Source organism: Ceratocystis lukuohia (assembly GCF_044167205.1).
Source record: "Ceratocystis lukuohia strain C4212 chromosome Unknown Supercontig4_pilon, whole genome shotgun sequence".
NCBI lineage: Eukaryota > Fungi > Ascomycota > Sordariomycetes > Microascales > Ceratocystidaceae > Ceratocystis > Ceratocystis lukuohia.
Genome location: NW_027263523.1, coordinates 795573 through 816768, shown reverse-complemented (window position 1 = coordinate 816768; position 21196 = coordinate 795573). Strand labels below are relative to the sequence as shown.

The 21196-nt window shown below is 49.6% G+C and overlaps 9 protein-coding genes across 9 annotated transcripts; 4 read left to right on the top strand and 5 right to left on the bottom strand.

Moving 5' to 3' along the window:
- Positions 1-54: 54 nt before the first annotated feature.
- Positions 55-882, top strand: HOO65_040221 (uncharacterized protein; the record flags this gene model as incomplete). The annotated part of the gene is made up of 1 exon (XM_071000607.1): positions 55-882. The coding sequence occupies one exon, from the start codon at positions 55-57 to the stop codon at positions 880-882; it is 828 nt and encodes a 275-aa protein (XP_070859064.1).
- Positions 883-3441: 2559 nt separating this feature from the next.
- Positions 3442-4071, top strand: HOO65_040220 (uncharacterized protein; the record flags this gene model as incomplete). Its single annotated transcript, XM_071000606.1, has 1 exon — positions 3442-4071. The coding sequence occupies one exon, from the start codon at positions 3442-3444 to the stop codon at positions 4069-4071; it is 630 nt and encodes a 209-aa protein (XP_070859063.1).
- Positions 4072-4491: 420 nt separating this feature from the next.
- HOO65_040219 (uncharacterized protein) lies at positions 4492-5439 on the top strand (the record flags this gene model as incomplete). The annotated part of the gene is made up of 1 exon (XM_071000605.1): positions 4492-5439. The coding sequence occupies one exon, from the start codon at positions 4492-4494 to the stop codon at positions 5437-5439; it is 948 nt and encodes a 315-aa protein (XP_070859062.1).
- Positions 5440-5884: 445 nt separating this feature from the next.
- On the bottom strand, positions 5885-8514 carry HOO65_040218 (DNA replication licensing factor mcm2; the record flags this gene model as incomplete). The annotated part of the gene is made up of 2 exons (XM_071002596.1): positions 5885-6121; positions 6193-8514. The coding sequence occupies 2 exons, from the start codon at positions 8512-8514 to the stop codon at positions 5885-5887; spliced, it is 2559 nt and encodes an 852-aa protein (XP_070859061.1).
- Positions 8515-9336: 822 nt separating this feature from the next.
- HOO65_040217 (Protein mlo2) lies at positions 9337-11164 on the top strand (the record flags this gene model as incomplete). Its single annotated transcript, XM_071002726.1, has 3 exons — positions 9337-9437; positions 9541-9595; positions 9665-11164. The coding sequence occupies 3 exons, from the start codon at positions 9337-9339 to the stop codon at positions 11162-11164; spliced, it is 1656 nt and encodes a 551-aa protein (XP_070859060.1).
- Positions 11165-11525: 361 nt separating this feature from the next.
- On the bottom strand, positions 11526-12551 carry HOO65_040216 (uncharacterized protein; the record flags this gene model as incomplete). The annotated part of the gene is made up of 2 exons (XM_071002941.1): positions 11526-12229; positions 12314-12551. The coding sequence occupies 2 exons, from the start codon at positions 12549-12551 to the stop codon at positions 11526-11528; spliced, it is 942 nt and encodes a 313-aa protein (XP_070859059.1).
- Positions 12552-13921: 1370 nt separating this feature from the next.
- On the bottom strand, positions 13922-14619 carry HOO65_040215 (uncharacterized protein; the record flags this gene model as incomplete). The annotated part of the gene is made up of 3 exons (XM_071003023.1): positions 13922-13965; positions 14018-14486; positions 14563-14619. The coding sequence occupies 3 exons, from the start codon at positions 14617-14619 to the stop codon at positions 13922-13924; spliced, it is 570 nt and encodes a 189-aa protein (XP_070859058.1).
- Positions 14620-15547: 928 nt separating this feature from the next.
- On the bottom strand, positions 15548-17365 carry HOO65_040214 (putative NADPH reductase TAH18; the record flags this gene model as incomplete). Its single annotated transcript, XM_071000604.1, has 1 exon — positions 15548-17365. One exon carries the CDS (start codon positions 17363-17365, stop codon positions 15548-15550), a length of 1818 nt encoding a protein of 605 aa, XP_070859057.1.
- A 954-nt stretch (positions 17366-18319) lies between these two features.
- Positions 18320-20526, bottom strand: HOO65_040213 (NADPH-dependent diflavin oxidoreductase 1; the record flags this gene model as incomplete). The annotated part of the gene is made up of 4 exons (XM_071002650.1): positions 18320-19913; positions 19993-20058; positions 20195-20331; positions 20386-20526. 4 exons carry the CDS (start codon positions 20524-20526, stop codon positions 18320-18322), a joined length of 1938 nt encoding a protein of 645 aa, XP_070859056.1.
- Positions 20527-21196: the final 670 nt, after the last annotated feature.

The window sequence follows — 21196 nt, the reverse complement described above, 5'->3', positions numbered from 1 at the left end:
CATCCCAAGCCAAGATCGACATCCGCCCGAGTATATTTTCCGATAACGCTCGCCATGTCTGTCGACTCTCCCGAACAGCTGCTTGATGCCTTTAGAGCCGCAGCTCTCTCTGTTACCAAACTCTACAAAACCTCGGCTTCGGCCCAGAACAAAGCTCGCCTTGACGGCTACCAAGACTGCCTCGAGGACCTCCTCGCCTTCCTCGACCGTGAAAACATTGGCCTCGGTGATGGCGAGGGCTGGCGCATTCGGAGTTGGGCTACTGAAAAATTAAATGGCGATGCTGCCATGAATACCGGCGATAGCGAAGATGAAGAGCCCTCTGTGCCTGAGCCATCCCGGAGCACTCCTTCCGCTGTTGCTCCTGTGTCTTCTCCTGCCCCGAACCCTACACTCTCTATCTCTACAAACCAACCGGCTGCTCCTCGAGCTCTTACTCAGCGAGCCGAGGCTGTTTCCACTTCTACCACACACGCCCCACTATCCGCCCAATCAGCCACTCAATCAGACATTTCCACCCAGCATCATACTACAATTGGACAGTCCCACGCCCCAGGCACCGCCTCATCCTCTACGACAAAGTCCTACCCTACTTCCATAACTGTCCCTACAGCCGACAGCTTCACCTTTCAGTCCTCAATGACCTTTCCTAACATTGACCAATTAGCACTGTCTGATTCTACTGCTACTCCGACCTCTCGGCCGCCGCTCCGCTCTCGACTAGCTGCCTCCAATTCTACCCGCAATTCGCAGTCTCGCCACCTTGGCCGCGGGTCGGGCCAAAAGCGCAAACTCAATATTGCTGAGATCTTTGACTTTGGCGATCTGGGCAATGGTAAAGACATGTTTGGCAGTGGACCGAAGCGGAACCGGCATGCCTGAGAGTAGGCAAACGAGGCCTTAACTAAGCCCGTTATCTTATGTCGGCCTAACTAATACTTGCCCGTTGGCTAGACCTCTTTTTCTCTGTCGGAACTTTTACTCTCATCCTCCTTCATTCTCTCTTTGTCTCTTTCCTATTATTTTTATTATGGCTTCATTTATCTTTCTTCCATTTTCCATTTTCTAATTCGGTCATCTTTTATTTTCATTGCATGGGAAATCTTATGGTATATATCGTGGCATGACGAGGGCGTTCACAGTCACCGAGTGGGATGGCGTTTCTTCATTTCTCTTTCTTCTTTTTCATCCTCTTTAGCTTCGGCTTCATCTACATCTAAACATCCTTTCGACATTCGGTGGCTTTTCGGGGAACGGCTGATGAAGACATTTGGCCTAGGTTTTACCATGAATGGACATGGTACCTTTCGTTTTTTTTCTCTTGTTCTTTGATTTTCTTCTTTTCTATTGTCGCTTTTGCCTTTTTGTCCTCTTTGTTGCCGTGGCTTGCTTCTCTAGTTCGCTGTTGATGGCATCTGCCTTTGCTTCAAAGGTCATTTTGGCTCACTGGATCTCGTCTTCAACAAGGGCTTTCGTTTCTTTTGTTTTTATTATTCATGACTGTAACGAAACAAGTATCTTCGCAATATAAACCTTGCTTACTCATATCACTTTGACCATGGCCTTATTTGTGTCCTGTCCTGTAGCTTCGTTTTGAATCTCCCTATTTAACTTGATTAATATATGTATCAAGAACTACCCAAAACTCCATAACGCCGTAGAAAGTCAACAAGTCAAAAGTAGCCATGAACCCTAACCTTAATCTACTGTCTTTCCCAAAGCGATCAGCCTCCGCCGCTCACAGCTGTCACAGATGCGTGACGCCTGGAGTCCATGTTTCTCCTATGTGTTTCATGGTATCCGAGAACTTTTTACTCGTGATTCGCTTCCCTCCTTGTCCTGTGAGAGGGGAATGTTCGTCTGGTTGAAAGAAGGGGTTCTGCAACAAAGAAATATACGCAGCCTGGATTGCCTTGAAGACCTATTAAATGGGTTAATGGGTTAATGGGGTAATGTATTTGGCAAACAAAATGGGTAAGACGCAAAGCGAACAACATTCATCCATGTCATTCGAAGCTAGTAGACAAGGTGAACCTACTGGTTTTAATTCCACATCACGAAGGCCAACAGTGACAGCACTCCGTGCCCGATCTGAGACCATCGTTGAGTCGATGCTACGGCCACGCATGTCGATTATAACCACAAATTTGACGCCTGTATTTGTCTCAAAACCATACGCAGCTAGCCGGTCATCTATGGCGTGTAGCAAGCCCAGCTCCCCGCTGAGGCCAACTGCTGCTGCGGTATTGCTTTTAGCTCGCAGCTCGAAGATGTCAAGAGAGGAGGAAAGGAGTAGGCTGAATTGTAGCGGTGTGCGGATTGGCGCGAAGGAGGTTGTTGATGGTTCATAAGATGGAAATATAGTGACATGCAGCGGATTGTTCTATTGTAGTGAAGAGTTGTTGTTAGTAAGTGATACCGTGGGCTATGATGGGGCTGAGGAGAAGAGGAGCCTACATTGCGTCCAATCACACCGAGGCAGGCGATAGAGGGGATTGCTGCAGCCATGAAGAGCTAGTATCAAATCGACAGTGTATGGAATAGATATGGCAAGCTAGATACTTGGCGATTCTGGAGACCCTAAGCAAGATAAGCAGAATCGAAGCGTGTGACGTCCTCTCCTCTTCGTTTCTAACTACTTGGGCTGTGGCGTTTTGCGACGTGGGGCATTTCTCATCCCCCATGTGGCGCAAGCTTTTTGGTATAATGGCTGGATGGATTAACTTTGTCGCCCTGTGCAACTCAAAATGGACCTCATAAAATTAGAGCCAGGGTTCTCTGGGGGGGGGGGGGGGGTCAGGGGACTGATAAAAATGGGGACCAAACAGCAGCCGTACAAGGGGGTAAAGAGTCTAGATCGCCTAGAATAAGATGACAAACATTAGCTTCACCCCAAGCCCAAGCCGTACATTGGGTGTGTAGATATAGTAGCTCTCAAGAGCGGCAATGAAAATAATTCAAAGAGGTCAGTTTTCTTGAAGCCACTGTTTAGTTTGCAACGTGCGATATGTAGACGGTGTGCATTAATACTTGTTACTGTCTAGGCCTGGATCTTGGCATCCTAACTTATAACGACGGCTGACTCTGAGTCGCTCCTGCCTTGCGTAGTCCTCTTTCCGAATACCTTTGAAATACCCATTTTCCACGCTTGAATTTTAAGCAGTTTCCCGTATCTTTTCCAGCTTTTCCGGGTTCCAGCCCCTTTCATGTCTCTAAAAGAAAAAAAATAAGAGAAAATTCTCCCATTTCCGTTTGTTGTTTCTCTTGCTCCTTCTTCTTTCTGTCTGGTTAATCATCAATACTGCAACTGCCTATTTCTTCTTCTAAACCACCTACTTTCTTTGGCTATTTCTGCTGCGAATTTGACCAAAGTTCCAGCTATAGGCGTCCTCTTTTTTTCTATCTCTTTCTCTGTCCTTCTCCGTCTTTCTCTCCCTCACGATGACACACTCAGGCTTTTCCACAGCATCTCAACCCCCCCATATTCCAAGCCAGTGCCACCTGTCGCCAGCATCTTCATTTCTTGCCGATGCTTCGGCTGAAATAAACACCTTATTGGCTAATTCCCAGACGCTATCGCCTCAAACGCTCTCGTCCCATGATAGCACAGAGTCGCTACAGGACTCAGATACTAGCATAATAAACCGCAAACGCCAGATCACAGGGTTTCAGGGCAGCTTTTCGTCTAACGTTGGCACGCGCGAGTGGCCTACACGCGTAGATTCGCCCACGCTGGAAGCTGGTGGTGTTAAAGCCTTGGTCGCCAAGGTTGAGGCGAATACAAGAACTAGCGTCTCACATCGTTCTAGCGACGGCCCCAGGAATCTTGACTCTCCGCCAGCATCGCCTCAGGCCAAGCACTGCGATAAGTCGCAAGATCAACGGGACCAAAACCGTCCCCACACAGCTGCCACCATGTCAACCCCGGATGCTGTCTCTGGTGACTTTGACGAGAAGTTCCACATTGCTACAACTACGCTGCAAGTCACGCCCGCTACCTCACCTCGAACCCAATCGGTAATGCTCTCAACACCCCCAAATCGCGAGTCTAAAGATGTGCGTGCGTTCTAGAAGAATGTACGGTCGCGTTTGCGCGTGAGCGGTGTTGAGGGCCATTTAGCCTTTTCGTCTCCGCAGTCCCCATATCTGGCCCTTCGGCCAAGTTTCAAGACGGGGTCAAGTCTGTCTCTGGTCTCGGCCACGCCTCCTGACTCTCTCTCGGCAGCCAAATGCACAGAGCTCGTGGCCGTTTTAGAGGCGCAAGCGGAAGATCGCTTGTGTCTCAATGACGCTTCTCTTATATCTCTACCGTCACACAAGGGGGGGCGCATTCTAAACAAGACACAACATCTGCGTCATCCATCAGATGAAGTTGGTCGCACAACCTACCCTGGGCTTCAACAACTGACACATTCCACTTCTGACCCGCTACCCTATATTGGGCAACTTGCAAGTTCATGCAACGGCTCTGTAGTGACATTTCGATCAAGCATGCCAGCATCTGAAGTCTCTGCTTTGCATAAGGAATCTTTAGCCCGGGTGCCAATGCGTTGTGCATCTCTACAAGACCGCCTTCAAGACTTCCAGAAGTGGCTTGATGACTACCTGCCACCAAGCACCCTTGAAGACGTCATTAACAGTGATGGCCCTAATGCGCTTGTGACACATAGTTATCCGGCCACTTCAGCTCTTGTATCTCCTCAAAGTTATGTAAATGGTATCAAGGGCGGATACATGGGCAGTTCCCCGCCCTCTTTCATGGCTTGTCACCGTAGTGTCAACAGCAGTCCCGCTCTTCCACCCCAAAAGAATGGGCAGTGGAACGTGTGTGGGTTCCGCAAACAAACACAGTCTCCAATGCAAACTCCACTACAGTCCCCCTGCTCCTCCCGCTTTCCAAGACGCTATACCGTTGAAGATACTAGGGTTATCAGCCGTGATTTAGCTCCTCTTCTGCCACTCCGTCGCGTACGTGCTACTCTACACAGCCACCAACTTGCCCCATCGCCATTATCGCCGCAGAGCCCTCGAATCTTGCATCCGCCTACGCGTCCACCACGTTTTGAGACTGAGTATGGCCTGTTTACTGACCAACCGCCGTCATTGCCAGCTCGGCCTATGATGACCCAGGACATCACACCACGGTCATCCGTATCCGAAACTGAATCCCAAGCTATTATGCAGAATCATGTGGAAACTCCTCCACCACCATCTGCCTACCGCGATCCATTTTTTGTGCCGTATCAGCCATCACGTACTTCGTCACAGCATTGCCGCAGTAGAGAAGTGTCCTCAGCTTCCGCTACTTCGGTCAAATCTGCGCCCCCCATCCCAATCAAGTCTCAGCGGAGGGCTAGTGGTCGGCCATTATTGTATTGGACCATTTTTGGCCAGGCAATCGAGCCGCCGCAAGTTTGGGTGCCTGGTGGCTGGATATAACGCTGGCATTATACAAAATATTAGTATGGATAATAGTAACAAGCAGTACAAGATTTGTAGCCTTACACCAAGGAGAAGGAGACATGACTAGATTGATGGACTGATACCGCCGCTCAGCGTATTGCTCATTTAATATAAGCCTAAACAGTAGCAGAACTAATAAGGAAAGCAGTAAAAAAACACCTCGACCAAACCCCGACTTTAGTCCATTAATATATCAACATGTAGTAAAACTTGTGAGCGGGCCACATCACCAAATCTAGGGGATAAAAAGCCAACCAAGCAATGCAAAATTACATTAAAAATCGTAACACTCCACCACGGAATATCTTCGTTAACCCCGCTCGTCTTGTTTGTACCCATGTGACCCCTATACATGCGCACTTTTTCTCGAAAAAGAGGTTCACCCTGCTTTCTTCTCTGCCCCTCTACCCCGCCTGCACTACTACATGTTCGCTTCAGGTGCTGCCCCGCCTCGCTTGTTTGATCCATCATGACGCTTGACAAGGTACTTGGATAGAGTACGCGATAGGGCGCGCTTACAGCTGGCCTTTTGGCTGCCAATGAAACTCTCAATGGTGACTTCAATAGCACGGTCAATGTCCTTTTGCAGACAAAAGTCGGAGAGGCGCATGCGACAAAAGGCCTCTGTGATGCGTATAATGGCTTCGAGATGTCGGACCTAGATGTGTTTAAACGTAGGTTAGAGATACGGATACGGAGAGGACTGGAGCGGAGAAAGAATGGGCCTACAGTAATTGGGTACGCGCCCGTTATCATGGATTCACGACGCATATCGGCAAACAAACGTGATACTTTATCGACCTCTAGCTGGTACAGCACCGGGCGGACCTTTTTGCGGGAATAGGTGATGTACTTGCGCAGCAGCTCCTGGTCAATGGGGCCGCCCTTCTTTTTGCCCCTACTCCCCCAAGCCTTTAGCTCTTCTTCGGCAGCAATCAGCTCGGCCGAGCGTTCTGGTGGTGGGGCATCATGGGCGGTAGCAGCTCCAGAGGCAACGAGTTGCTGGTAAGCCAGTGTTGCGGCACGGCATTTCTCGCGCTCGACCTCGATTGCATTTCGAAGTAGATTAGCCGAGTCTTTCCATGTCGGGTGGCTGACTTCATGCGAGTCAGTAATAAAAGAAGCTAAGCGCTTGTCTTCTTCGGGATCAACTACATCGCGCACGACACACAGGATATCAAAACGAGACAAAATGGGCTCTGTCAACTCAACATTAGCAGAAAAGGGGATGGTAGAGTTGTACCGGCCACCAATAGGGTTAGCGCCAGCAATAATACCACAGCGAGCCTGCAATGTCGTCACAATACCAGCTTTAGAAATGGAGATAGTCTGTTGTTCCATAGCTTCGTGGATGGATGTCCGATCCTGGTCGTTCATCTTGTCGAACTCGTCGATCAGACAAGTGCCCTTGTCTGCAAGCACTAGTGCTCCACCCTCTAAAGTCCACTCATTGGTCACGGGATCGCGACGTACGCTGGCAGTGAGACCAACAGCACTAGCGCCCTGGCCAGTAGCAAACACAGCTCTCTGGGCAGTCTTTTCAGCAAACTTGAGCATCTGTGACTTGGCCGTACCGGGATCTCCCAGCAGCAGGACGTTAATGTCGCCTCTGATATGGTGGGAACCCTTGGTAGTTTTAGCTACGCCGCCAAAGAGTGACAAGGCAACGGCTGTCTTGATATCGCGGTGTCCGTAGATACTGGGACCAATGGAGTCAATGATTCTGTCTATAATATCAGGCTCTTTTCCTAGTGCGGTGATGATCTTTTCTTCCTCGGGCGTAATGTTGAAGCCCTGGAGATCGTCGTTCTCCTTGATCACATTGTTGGCTTCAAGGACAGTGGCAAACACGGGAAAGCCGTTGCGGTTGTTGAGCTGGGCATCGTAACTATTGCGGTAAATTCCAACGATCTCAACCTCGTCTCCGGGTTTGCATGTGTCGATCAAGTCCCACAGAAGAATAACTTCCCTATGTCTTGGCAGTCGACCGGCTTCAACTTTACCAGGAGACTCCTGCAGAGTGATCTTTTGATAATTGCGATAAATAGTCTGGTCGGTGTTAAGAGTGAAAGGTCCACGAGACTGACAATTCATGCAAAAAGACACTTTGACCTCGACATTGGACTCCTGCTGGTAGGGGCCCAGAGTTATACCACACTTGGTACAGTCGAATTTGACATACTTGAGCTGGGGAAATACGCCAGTGCGGCGGGTGACCACACCGGTAACAGACACCAGACAATTAAGGTGACTCTGGCGCAGCTGACGGAGCGTATAATTGATGGGGAGATCCTTGAAACGCACATGCACCTCTGGCTGGATGTTGGCATAGTCAGGGAAGTTGTCGATAAACATGTCCATGGCCACCTCGTCAAACAGCTTGAGGACCTGTGATGGCGCATTACACAACATGTATGCCAAAGAGGCATTGTGTTCTGAGAGCAGTTCATACGAGACAGTAATGGTCTCTGCATTGCGCGAGGCCAGCTCGAGCATCATGGTGGCATGGTGCGAATTTCCCGAGCTATCAATCGACTCAGTCATGAAACGCTTGAACTCGTGCTTGATAGTGCGCTGGGCCGAGGGCGTAGCAATCCAGTCGGCTAGTTCGTTAGTCTTCATGTCCGACAGGGCCTGCGAGCTGAGCTGCTCCTCCATGATGTCCATTTCCATGTCATCGGGGGCCTCGTCATATAGGTTTCTGTGTCGACGTGGCTGTGCAGTCAAATCAATGTCATCATTGTCAAAGTCACTGCCAAGGAAGGCCGACGGGAGATTCCGGTTGCGTGCCACCTCGCGGTCTCGCCTGTTCATTTCCGACTCCAAGGCTCGTCGAGAGCCAAGGTTCATAGAACCATATTCCGTATCGTCTAGACCAACGCCCTCGTAGCCATCATCAGAGTGCTGACCTCTGTAGTCGTCCATGAAGTTGTCATTGAACAGATCGACTTCACCCTCTGCAAGTTCATCCAGGTCGTCAATATCATCTTCGACATCAAGAATCTGATCATCCTCAATCACATCATCGTCGTCTGCACCATGGCGCATCATGTCGCCGCGCATTGGCGGGGAGGACGGCAGAGCCGGACTAGATCCAATCGACATGTGGTCATCTCTACTACGGGAACGCTTTCGGCTAGACCGAGACGGGCCCGGGCCCAGATCGGGGCTGTCACGGGGTACGGGAGGAGAACTACGCGAAGATTGGGCAGCCGCATACAGTTAGCAACAATCGAATTACAAGAGTTCGGCGATTGGGAGAAGTTGGCAGCTATGTGTATACCTCATGGCCTCTTTAGTTTATAGCAGTTTAGAGTGCAATGTGTCCTTGTGGCTGGGGGACGTGATAGGGAGAAGTTTGTATGGCGTTATGCAAGTCGTGGGTAGAGAAAGAGCGGCCAGGGTAAGCCAAAGCAACCGTCTTGTCTCTGTTGTGTTGTTGTGGGGTAAAAGCTGCAACGCAATGTTTTAGTGGTGGTGATCCTCGAGGTCTTGTTTGGACTTGTCCCCTGTTTGCTTGTCTGGGTATTTTGGAGGGGAAATTTGTGAACGCGCTTGTTCGCGTCTTTGAGGCCACACAAAACGCGTAAAGTGGTTTTTCCCTGCCGCTAGATAGCAATGAGTGTTAGTTACGCAGTACGCACTGTCCGTTTGCACTGTTCCCATTTTAAACGCAGGAGAATAGTTGGATCAATCAGCAGTGGGCAAAATGGGTAACAGGTTTAGTTTATAGCAGGTACGCGCAACCACCAAGGAAACTGCTACATAGGAGCAGTCGCTGTAAAAAATCATCTCAGCCTTGCCGTCTTTTTGCTGGCCTTCCTCTTTCCCCTCATCACTTTGTACCTTTGCTTCCAGCCGCCATATCCCATCATGAGCGCATCCAATGATCCCAGCGATGGCTCCAAGTCGCAAGTCGCAAAACGTAGCGATAGTATTTCGCAGCAATCGGACAATTCCCAAACCGCGGCTGAGTATGTCCCTAATGCTACCACTGGCACTATGACCTTGAGTCGCATATCGCTACATAAATTATACCTGGAATTATATTCTCTGACTGACTTGTCCTCTGCGTAGATTTCTCCAGTCACAAATGCAACTTGAAGCCGAAGCTCGCGAAGCTCTACCATATGTAAGTAGATGATCCTTTTCTCGTGCCCAAAGCTCCTTTTACGCATTCTAATCGCCAATCCCTCTGCAGAGCATCAACACTTGTACATACCCGCAAGGCCCTCTGCGCCAAAGCATCTTTTCTTGCCTGACGTGCAACCCTCCGCCTGCTGATCTCTCTATTCCCTATGATAAGGCCGCTGGAATCTGCTATGCCTGTTCGGTGCAATGCCATGGCGACCACCAGCTAGTAGAAATCTTCTCAAAGCGCAACTTTACCTGCGACTGTGGTACTGATCGCATGCCCTCCAAGACTCCCTGCTCCCTACGCAACGATTCCAAGACTGGCAAAAAAGGCGCAGTTGGCGACAAGTCCGCTGAGGGAAACAGATACAACCACAACTTCAGAAACTACTTCTGCAGCTGCCGACAGGAGTATGATGCCTTTTCGCAAAAAGATACCATGTTCCAATGTTTGGGACTAGGTACCCATCTTGACGGCGGATGTGGTGAAGATTGGTTTCATCCTGGGTGTCTGGTAGGGTTGGGGGCCGAGTGGTATGAGAAACAGAACCCAGACGTCGCAACAGAAGATGGTGTTGCTACAACAAAGACCAAATCCGAGCAGGCGCCCAAGTCAGGCGCACCCCCATCCGAGTCTATTCCTAGAGAAGTACCAGCTGCTGTTGCTGCTACTTCTGATGGCGATGATGATGAAGCCATCGAAGATGATGTCCCCATGCCCGAAGGCTTTCCAGAAGAGGACGCTTTTGAGTCATTCATTTGCTTTAAATGCCTAGAAGCCCACCCATGGGCCAAGAAATATGCAGGCTTGCCGGGCTTCCTTCCAGCCGTCTTTGCCAAGCCCCAGAAAGAAGATTCTACGCTTGAAACCACAGTTAGCGAGGTCGAGTCAGGCTGCAAAAGCGATATAGCTGTGGTTGAGCCTAAGAAGCGCAAGGCCGAGGAGCTCGAGTCTGATTCCCTTCAAGTGGAGGACCAAGCTAAACGTGCTCGCACGGTTAGCGTTGATCTCAGTGCAGCTGAATCTCTTGAGACTGATACTAAGACCGTGGAAGGCGCTGTATCCATAGAAAGCGGGCTTGACACACCCGCGACCATGTGCAAAGTCTCGTCGATCACTCCCTCCCCCGAGCCATTCAGTCTCTTCTGCTGTCCAGGTTTCCGAGACAACCTGTGTCCTTGCTCCACATGTCAACTTACCCTCTCTAGTCACCCCCAGCTGCTAGAAGAGGAGGAGACGTACGAGCCATCTATATCGGCCAACTCTGAGGCTGGTGGCCAATCCACAGCCGGCAGCGGTAGTCTCTACGATCGTGGCGAGAGCGCCCTCAAGAACATGGACCGCGTGCGTGCCATCGAAGGCGTCATGGCGTACAACATGATGAAGGAGAAGCTGAAGCCCTTCTTTGAGCAGTTTGCTGGCAGTGGCAAGGCAATCAGTGCTGATGATATCAAGGATTACTTTGCCAAGCTTCGCGGCGACGAGCAAGGTATGAAAGATGCACAGCAAGCCGCAGAAGGATCGGGCGTCGATAGAGACAAACGGGAAGAACAGGATAGTTTTTAAGGGGCGGGTAAGGGGCACCTACCCAGTTGTGTAAATGATAGAATTCAGGCATTTACACGACCGCACTATGCCAATTAGATAGTAACGGATCGACAGAACAGAACAGCCAGGATAAATATGAGAACGGTACATGAAGATAATATGCCAGCAAAGAGCCCCAGGTTTCGTTTCTCGAATCACCCACAATCACATTTCCCAAATGAAGGGACTAATCATTATGCAAATCATGTGATATCATAAAACACTTGAACGCCAAAAACCCGCAGCAATGTCATATCTGCCCTACCATCGAGCCCCCCCCCCCTCCCCCCTTCCCCCATCAGCATTATAGATCCGCCGTATCAGAGGGAAGTGTTGAAGATCAGGCTCCTGGGCCTGTCCATGTCCCAAACCCCATCATTGGGCTAGGTGCTAGCGGTGGTGGTGCCGACATGACATCATCGTCCTCGGCATCGTCGTTTTCCAGTCGACCCCTGTCCATCTCGCGCCCACGGCGATGCTCCTCCTCACGCTGGCGATCTTTTTCACGCTCTCTAATCATTGCTGCCTCGAATTCAGCCGCCTCGGCAGCCTTAGCAGCCAACTCGGCCTGAACCAGCTGCAAGCGCAGTTTCTCGTGCGGGTCGACCAGGTCGTCATCATCACTCCAGTACGGATCATCGTCGGGGATCTGTGGCAAGGCCATACGCTTCCAGAAACGTACCTCCTGACGGTGGGCAACATCGTCAACGCTATGGTTGTGGCGCGCCTCATCCTCAGCTAGCAGTTTGCGAAGCTGGCGCATCAGATCGTGCGCACTGCCGGCATGGGATTGCATGTTCCAAATTTGCTCGCGCAGGCGGCAGTTTTCCTCTCGTGCCTCGGCAAGCTGGGCACGATACGAAAGGTGCCATGAACATACGTCGGCCACGTGCTGGGCTTTGTAGCTGTGGAACTGCTGGAGCATATTGAGTGTGACTTGGCGGAAGTCTTGCAGCAGCCGCATATTAGAGTCTCGGCTATGCTTGGCCTTGTCAAGGGCTTCTTCGAGAATAGATATTTGTTCTTCGTAGTTGGCGGATTGGGCTGGAGAGGAGAGAAGAAGATGTCAGTTCAGAGCAATGAAGACCGAGCAAGGTAGGTCGGTAGTAGGCTAGATAGATGGCTTACCATTTAGCCCATCTGCGGCTGCTGCTATCAAATCTTGTGTAGGGATATTCTGGTCGCGTGCTCTTTGGCGGACTTTGCCAATATTAGACACGATCTCGTCGGTCTTCTTGCGGTTGTCGGCCAGCTGTTTTGATAGTTCTTCAACCAGACTCCAGATGTAATTGAGCTCAGCCTGGTATCCGGCAGGCATTACTGCGCCAGCCGAGGAAGCAGGATTATTGCCATTGGCGTTATTCATGGCAGGTAGTCGAGACTCTAGGGTAAAGCGCACTAGATATATTTCTCAGGTTTGGCGGATTTATTGGTCGGCTGTTGGGGATTTCGCTAAACACCAGGTCAGGTCAGAAGCTACAAGACTTGCGATAGGGTTACAAGATGGAAATGCTCGGGGGTTAGTTCGGTTGGGCGATGATCGAGTTAAAGCTGCTAGAGCAAATTTTGTATATCGAATACAGGCCATGCAATGAGGAGAAAATAAATAGCCAGTATATGGTCTAGATGCCGTTTTTGTCAACTTCTACAACGTCTTGTGCCTTGTACATACTCTCCTAAATGACCTTGTTGTCAGGTTGGCGATGCGGCTAATCATCGGCTATAGTACAACGTCACACAAGACCCCACACAACCCTTGTTATCTCAGTGAATATGACGACATGTCATCAAGTTAAGGGTTAATCATGATGGCAAGAGGCTTCCCGTCATGTTTAGTGGTCCTGAGCAACCGAAGCTTCAAAACCCAGGATCTAATGCTACCATTATTCTAGAGCTAAAAGATTGGATCTACGTTCGTGCGCCAGGTATCCAAGCCCTAATATTAGCCTGATTAGATTTGCTGATTTAAAGGAAATCTAGTCATCACTGCTTGAAATGGCGCTTCCCCTTTTCTATAATCTTTAGCTGACCCGGCTTCAATACTACAAGGTCGAAGTTAAGTACCTTGGCGGCGCCACATACATCAGATGCTTCTGACCAAAGTAGCCCAACGAGCTTCCACCGGAAATAAGGCTCCGTGCTGCTTTGATTTAGATATCTTGGTCTAGTAAGCATTTCTGGCTTCCCTTCACGGACCATTAACAAGAGCAGCTATTCTATTAACCCCATACTACCGGACTCACGAAAAGTAGCCAGCTGGCTAGTCGCTTGCACGCTCATATATTAACAGTTTATATCATTGGCACCTATTTTATTTTTCAGCCTATCATATAAGAAAGACTCTAATTCAACTGTACTAGTATATTTTGATAATTCTGTGGCTTGGTCACATCACCCGAGACAAAAGGGTACACTCCAAAACGACGCTATCACTCCACGATGCAGATGCTTAGTTGGTAATGTAGCTTATGCCCATTTTCAAATGTATTTCTTTGTCCGTATGGGCTCGAGATAAGACGGGCATACCCGATGTAAGTTTGGGCCCGCTTGAAGCAGGCGAAGGTATCAACAAAGAATCGGTTCGATCAACGTGCGCCTCGCTCAAATCGGATCTTGATGAGCGGGTCTCCGTGGTTTGGGCGGGCGTACAACTGCACGCAATTTCTACTGGACCGGATGATCTTTGGCACTGTTGAGAATACAACTTCTGTTCGACCAAGTCAGGGACAAGTTGGCCTAGATAAGGCTGCGGTTGGGCATATGATTCGTTTGCCCGAAGACTATGCAAGGCGTAGGAAGACTCTATCAGCCTGCTCTTTGCATTGCTCGTACAGCCAGATTGTGTTTCGTTTGTTGGCTGATTGTCCGGCAGCCGCACATAATCGCTGTATGTGTCCTGGAGCCGAGGAGCTATACCGCCTGTGGTAGTATTCTGGTTTTTAGCTGGCGAGGGATGCACTTCGGGAGGAGGGAAGATGGGCCTGAGCGGCTGTGCAAAGGTATCTAGAGTGGCGGGCTCCAAGATGGGAGTGGCTGGGATAGTAGCTGGAGTAAGAGCGGGAGCAATTGGGACATGGCCGGCTGGTCTCTTGTTGGATGGTTTCTTGCGGGCTACTGGGGCACATTGAGCTTCGCCGGACGCTGCAACGACAGCATCAGGGGCAACGGCAATAGAGTTTTCTTTCTCTATATTCGACTTGGATTTCTTCACGCGGTGGCCGACTTTAATCTCCTTTGGTCTAGGCTTAGTAGGCTTATTCTGGCTTGTCGATTTAGAAAACCCGGGGCTCTCGGGACTCGCCTGACACACGAAGAGCTAGAGTTAGCCATGTGTAACTAGAGTATGGGCTATTGGAAGGCTATGTAAGTGCACTTACAAGCTTCGCAAGCTTTTTGGAAGCTCTCCTTTTTTTCTGAGAAGGGCAGGGCGCCATCTCTCGAGCATTAGAGGAGGAGACAAGAGACCAGTAACTGACATATGCTGCTTAGTAGGGGGTTTAGAATATAGCAACTTTTTCAATACAATAGAGATGCAATAGAAACAGGAAGAGCAGTGGGCTTATATACAATTCCGTTTCACAGGGAGGCCATACCCTCTTGAACTTTCTCTTCACTTTTTACTCCCCCAGTAGCTCTTTTGCTCTTTTTTTGCTTAAATTTTAGCCATCTGCGCAGCAACCAACCCTGCGTTTCTAACCTCATCGACTAAAAGGGAAGTGCTGCACCCTTTTCTAGGCCTAATTTTAACGACATGCAAGTTCTCTAGAAAGAGTGTTGAAGATAGCAGCTCACTACAGAAACCAGACTTCGTTCAGGTAGTAATCGAGGTACTGCTACCCCTCTATTCTTGTGCTTGTGTTACCGATGTCGTGATGTAACACAAGTCTAGTCGCTGCATATCAAACCCATATTTTCATAGCGACAAAGCCGATAAAAAAGGATATTTATTCAGTAACAACGCAGATAAAACGTAAAATACCAGACGCCAAACACCTAGCATGACGCAGGAAATGCAAGCATGAAAAAAAAAAAAAAGTAACTCCAGCTATCATCAAAACGAACCTGATATGAACAAGGGCAGAAAAAGGAAACGCCATAGGCCCGGTAGTGCCTGTGTATCACAAGATACAAGCAAATATGCTAACAGAAAAAAGGAAAGAAAAACAAACAAAGAGAAAGAAGAGCTAGGCAAAATATGCCATGAAAACACAAGCCTATACACCGTTGGTGTGTTAAGGCCTTCTGGCTGTTCTATACGAACGAGTCGTATGTACATATATTCGGGAAAGGCCAAAGCAGCGAAAGAAAAAAGGAGTAGAAAGAGAGGCCGTGACCAGGTATGTGCATGGAGCCCCCGACTTTTTAAAAGCCAAGGTATTTGATCGTCATCCATTCAAAGTTACGCACGCCTAGGTTTAGTCCATTCTTGGTCCACCAGTTGCGCACTGCATTCTGGTCGCCAATGCTGTCCTCGAGTGCTTCTTCGATAGTGCACGTGCGGTACGGAACCTTGTGTGTACGGCCCTCCATACCAGGCAGCTCGCCGCGAGCATAGCGAAGCCACCACTCCAAAACAGCAATGTGCTGGTGCGTAGTAGGTGCTGTCAGGATCTCGGCATCGTATATAAGCTTGTCGTCCCCTTGAAGCTGGCGCCAGAGTTCTAGTACCTCGACTTTGCCCCAGCGTGATGCCATACGCGGGATGCTATCGCCATGGGCAACAGCAATGCTGGACTCGGCCCACCATCGAATCACGTCGAGTCGGTTATTTTGCGTCGCTGTTAGCAGGGATTTTCCCGGTCGTGGTGGGATGGATTCGTCCTGCATTGAGACTTCCCTCCACCAAGTTAGGACTCGGATATCGCCACGGGCACTGGCTTGCTCGAGTGCAGCTTCTGTGTAGAGCAAGGGTAGACCCGAGTGGCGCCACCACCAATCAAGAACGCGTGTGAAGCCGTTTTTGGAAGCCCCGTCGACTACGTCACTGTTGTAAAGGAGGTGGTGGCGGCCTTTGAAGGTTGGGCTGCGTTTCCAGAAGTCGAGGACATCAGTGCGGCCGTAGTATGCAGATGCCATCATAGTAAAAGACAAGTTGTCAAAGGCTTTAAACAGATCAGGCCGGTTTGCCTCAAGATATTCCAGGACGGTTACCATAGAAAAGCGGATAATCAGTTTGATGGTTAGCGGCGTAAGTTCGGTAAACTCTGGCGGTGCCTGTGACAATTTGTGGCACACCATGGCCTCTGTACTTCGCAGAGCTGTGTTTTCGAGCTCATAGCCGAACATTTGACCGGCAGGGGTGCTAATGTTAATAGGACGACACTTCCAGGCATCAGGCTTGGGAATCGTAGTGTATATGCCTAATGCCTGAGCCAGCTCCCAGTCACCAGTAAAGTCCATAATCATGCTCCATAGTTCCGGAGGAAGGTGGATAAAGGACTTTCGCTGGCCGCCGTCCGGGAGACGCGATGGAAGAGAGAGATCAACCTCGCAGCCCAGGCTGAACAATTCAGCCTGGTTGCGGATAATATGGATAACTTCGTTGAATCCAGTCCAATGCACAATTCGCTTACAGTCGGAGGTTGGGTCATAATGCCACTGGATGGGCGGCAAGGTTCGAACCCAAGGCCAGTTGAGGTGTATTTCGTTGAGCTGTCGTTGAGTCATGTGATTTGAGATGCACTGCTTGCTCATGCCTGGAACTAGCAAGATACGCTTTGTAGTATCCCAGCCACGGAGAATGCGCAACAGCATAGTATCAGCGAAGCCAGCTAGCATCTTGGAAATTCCATCTGCATCCAAGGGCGCTAAAACCAGAATGTCAGCCCAATCGACCAAATCACAGGCTTGTTTCCGACACATCTCGAGCTCGTTGGGGCCTTGTTGAACGGGGTCGGTTGGTGATTGTTTGAGGAGATCGGGTGGCGGAATGGCCAAGCTACGGTTGTGCCACGTGGTACAGGCCTGCTCAAGCCGCGGGACGGGGTCGTCAACGACCGCTCGTATATCCATGTTCTGGCTTGTCGCAAGATTGAGGACGAGGTACTGGGCCCAAGAGGTATCTCGGCTGCCTGTAGAGGCGACCAGCACATGGAGATTCCGGGGGCGGGTTGGCTCCAAGATTGAAAGAGATGACGTAGCCGGAGAGGCCGTCATTAGCCTTCGGGGGATATCAGCCATTTAGGAGGTGGGTTTGGGCATTTCTCGGCGATGGTGCAGAAGACGAGCGACAAGTCGTCGAGTCGAAGGAAGAAGCCACAGATTAGTCAATGAAGAAACCCAAGGTCCGTTGTCGAATACAGGTCGGAACAATATATTATATAGTAGCCAAGTATCTGTAACTAGATAGCCAGATAATCGACAAGCTGATTATGACGAGTGGTGCGGTCGAGGCAATCGTTGTCGCTGAGTTTTTGGTGTTGAGGGAGGCCTTTTGGCTAATCAGGAAGCAGAACCAGCGAAAGACAAGAAGAAAAGAAAAATAGGAGAAACTACTGAATCGGGATGGGAAATATCAAGACGAGGGAGAACATGCAACGGGTCGGAAAGGGAATAAATATCAGGACAAAGATGAGCAAAAAGCATGCGTGAGAGTGATGTGACATACGGACAGGTTAAGGATAAATTACCAGGCCAAGGCCAGGCTTTAGGGAAGGAATCATTCAAGCTGAGACTTTTCTTGGGCCTGATAAAAGTGGGGTATCCTCTGGCTAGCGCCAAATTCAGCAATGCCACTTGTGCTGCTATTCGCAGCAACTGCTACAAATAGCACACAAGGTGGCTATTTCTCATGACCAATAACCCTTTTGTAAAACAGGCCACTCACACGTGACTTATTCACAATACGCTACGGCAACTCAAGGGAAGGCTTGAAGAATTGAAACCCCTATTTCGATTGGGCGGGCAAAGCCGATCTGGCCAACTTACAATAGCGGACGCCTAAGCTAAGACATGCAGAATAGAGATGCTTCAAACAGAAAACGGACAACTCAAACTGACGTAGAATTGTGCCAGCCATCCAAGTCAAGTGCTCCACCTTCAGATGAAGAATGCACCACAGCTACATTTACCTAGTTTACAAGGCATATGGTAAGCAAGCCCCACAGCGTAAATCGCTTCCTATATCAGCCATCCCTACCAAATCTCCTCTATCCATGATACCCCGCGAAACGCTGCGTCCACATGCTGCTCTGCCTCTACCTCTCTATATTCGACCATTGCGTCCTTGACGAGTCGCTTTACAGCATCTGCCATTCTGCGCGACCCGCCACAAACAAAAAATATAGCATCACTCTTGACCCAGGCCGCCAGCTGCTTCTTATGTGTTCGCAGAATATCCTGCACATACACTTTCGTCTGTGCATCGCGAGAAAACGCGGTGTGCAAAGAAATCACCCCATGCTCTTCTAAATGCTGCCATTCGCCGCCAAAATGGAAGTCGCTTTCTCTGTTGCGGCAGCCAAAGTAGAGGTCTGTTGTCGGTGTTGGCATCTCGATCTCTGTCTCTGTGCCGCCCTTTTCCACGTGGGACCGCCGCTCCTGCACGAGACTACGTATTGGCGCTATTCCTGTACCAGTTGCGACGCACACCAATGGCCGACGTGCATTTTCCGGCCCATATATCCGACTTGAGGAGGCCGTGTGTGAGACGTACATCTCCGTCCCTTCGGGCAAGTCCTCTAGATACCTGGACACGAGCCCGCGTCGCACTCTCCGCAGAACGGTGCGGTATTTGACCAGCGCTACAACAAGTTCAATCTCGACTGTATCCTCCGCTGATCCCGCCCCGCCGCCAACTTGAGGCCAGTTAGCGATGCTATACTGCCGTGGGCGGATTACAGGAAATATGTCGAGAACTGCGTGTGCTGGGATCCGCACAGTGTCGAATTCCTGCAGCACCTCGAGAATAGAGCGGCGCGGCCGGCTAGCATAGTCGTAGTATTCGTCCGTGAATTGAGACTGGCTAAACTCAAATAGACGAATTTTCTGGTCTTCGTCAGCTGCAAAGTACGACAGCTTTTCAAAGAATGTGCGAGAGGGTACAGCAAAGATGTCAAGACTATGGAGGAGCAAGTCGCGAAGCGTGAATTCTGGTGTTCTCAACAAATCGGAGGGTATTGAGCCCATAGAAGCCCAATTTATGGTGTTTGTAGCCACTCCGGTCCAGCCCATCCATTTGATGAGGTTGTCAACATCTATAGGGAAGTTTTTGGCGTAGAGGTTAAGAGTATCGCCGGGCATGAAGGTTGGCACTTTGGTTCCTGGGTCCTGGCCTGCAGCAGATATCTGGAACTTGAGCAACCGCACATCCTGCCAGTGGTTCTTAGGCGTGATTCTTGTATTGCATGATAACTTGGCGAATATGCGTGAAGGTATTTCGACAGGGACATTGCTAGGGGTTTCCAATGTTGGCTTAGAGATTTCCATCATGCCGAACTTGTGAGCTAGCTGCGTTTCGGGAGTCCGCTCTCCCGGGATGTCATTAGGGTCTTTCACTGTATTTATCTCCGAGTTGCTGGTCTGGGGATTTTCGATCTCCAGCTCCGTAGGCTCCTGGATATGGGGTGAAAGTAAATGTGGTTCAACCTTCCTATCGGTGAAAAGAAGCGGTATCTGAGGTGGGAGTGCCTCTGACTCAGAGATTGGCTCGGTGCCAAGTGGGAGAGGAAACTCTTCTAGAAGAAACTGCCTGAACGAAGCTAGCCATGGGATAAAAACCTGATCAATCCTATGTCGATTTCTTGTGTTAGGGACTGCAATATACTCCAGCCTAGGGTAGGCGATTATCCGCATAATCCTATACTTACCCATCCGGATGCTGTTGGTCGCCTTCACCCCTTGGAAAAGCTTCTGAAGCCCCAAGCTGGGCTAGTCTTTTGCTCAGTTTCAAAGACGCCCAGTTAAATCTTTGGAAATGCAATGTTAAAACCAGCATCATGCCACACAGAGTTTAGCTAGCTGACAACCTACTGTTGATATGAGCTGTCACCTAATCCAAACACCACAAACCGAGCCCCCTCGAGACATCTAGGGGCCAGTTTCTTTCTTAGGAGGCGTTTCCATAGCTGCGACGCATTTTTCGGCATTTCTCCCAAGCCGGTGGTAGAAACTACAAACACCACAAGAGAGTGACGAAGTAGAGAACTCTGTTATCACGGTCAGCGAATACTTTTCTCACCAGACAGGGGTTCGGGACTTACAAGCTGGATTTTGTTCATTTCACAAAGCTCAGTCTCGAGCCGCAGTCTTAGTGCCATTCGAGACAGTTGCTCCGCAATATCATGGCTAATTCCAGTCTCTGTCCCGTATCCAACAAGGACAGTCCGACTACCGGACCCCATGACTTGTGCTAGTTTCTGTTTACCGTATAGAAGAATTCGGGGGGCGTCAATGACAACAATAAAGACAAATAAATCACAAGCCTTGACCGGAACCAAGCTGGATGATATCTTTTTCTCGCCAATACCAGTGCACATGCGACAGGTTAGCCCCGAGTCACACCAGATGCTGATCGCAGGTTCGTTGAAGATCAAGGTTTACCCGACAATCAGCCGGTATCCAAGCCTGTGCGAAAGCGACCTTTCACATGTCAATAACGAAATTAAGACACTAAAAAGCAGTCAAACATTTATAGAAATCGTTATTGGGTCGTCTCAAATGGCCGCATGGGCTAGCAAGGGATAGAAAGTGAGATTGGGAAGCTTGAATAAGCACATTTCAGCGTGACAGGTCTTGGGCCTAAAGTGCTGAGTAAGCCGCTCATCGGCCTCAAAACTAGCTTTAGGGTTCAAGCGAAGAACAAAGCTGTATAGAAACAAGGAATTTCAAAGAATCAAGGTGCACTGGGGAAGCGTTTGTCAACAAAGCGACGGATTCTCGAATGTTCGGCTAATTTCTGTTGATGGCTGAGCTGGAAGGAGCCAGAAGGGGGAAAGAGCATGGTTGTTGACAGTGGGGCTCTCTTTGTTTATGTCTAGCATACAAAAGAAAGTTGCAAGTTGGCCAGTTAAG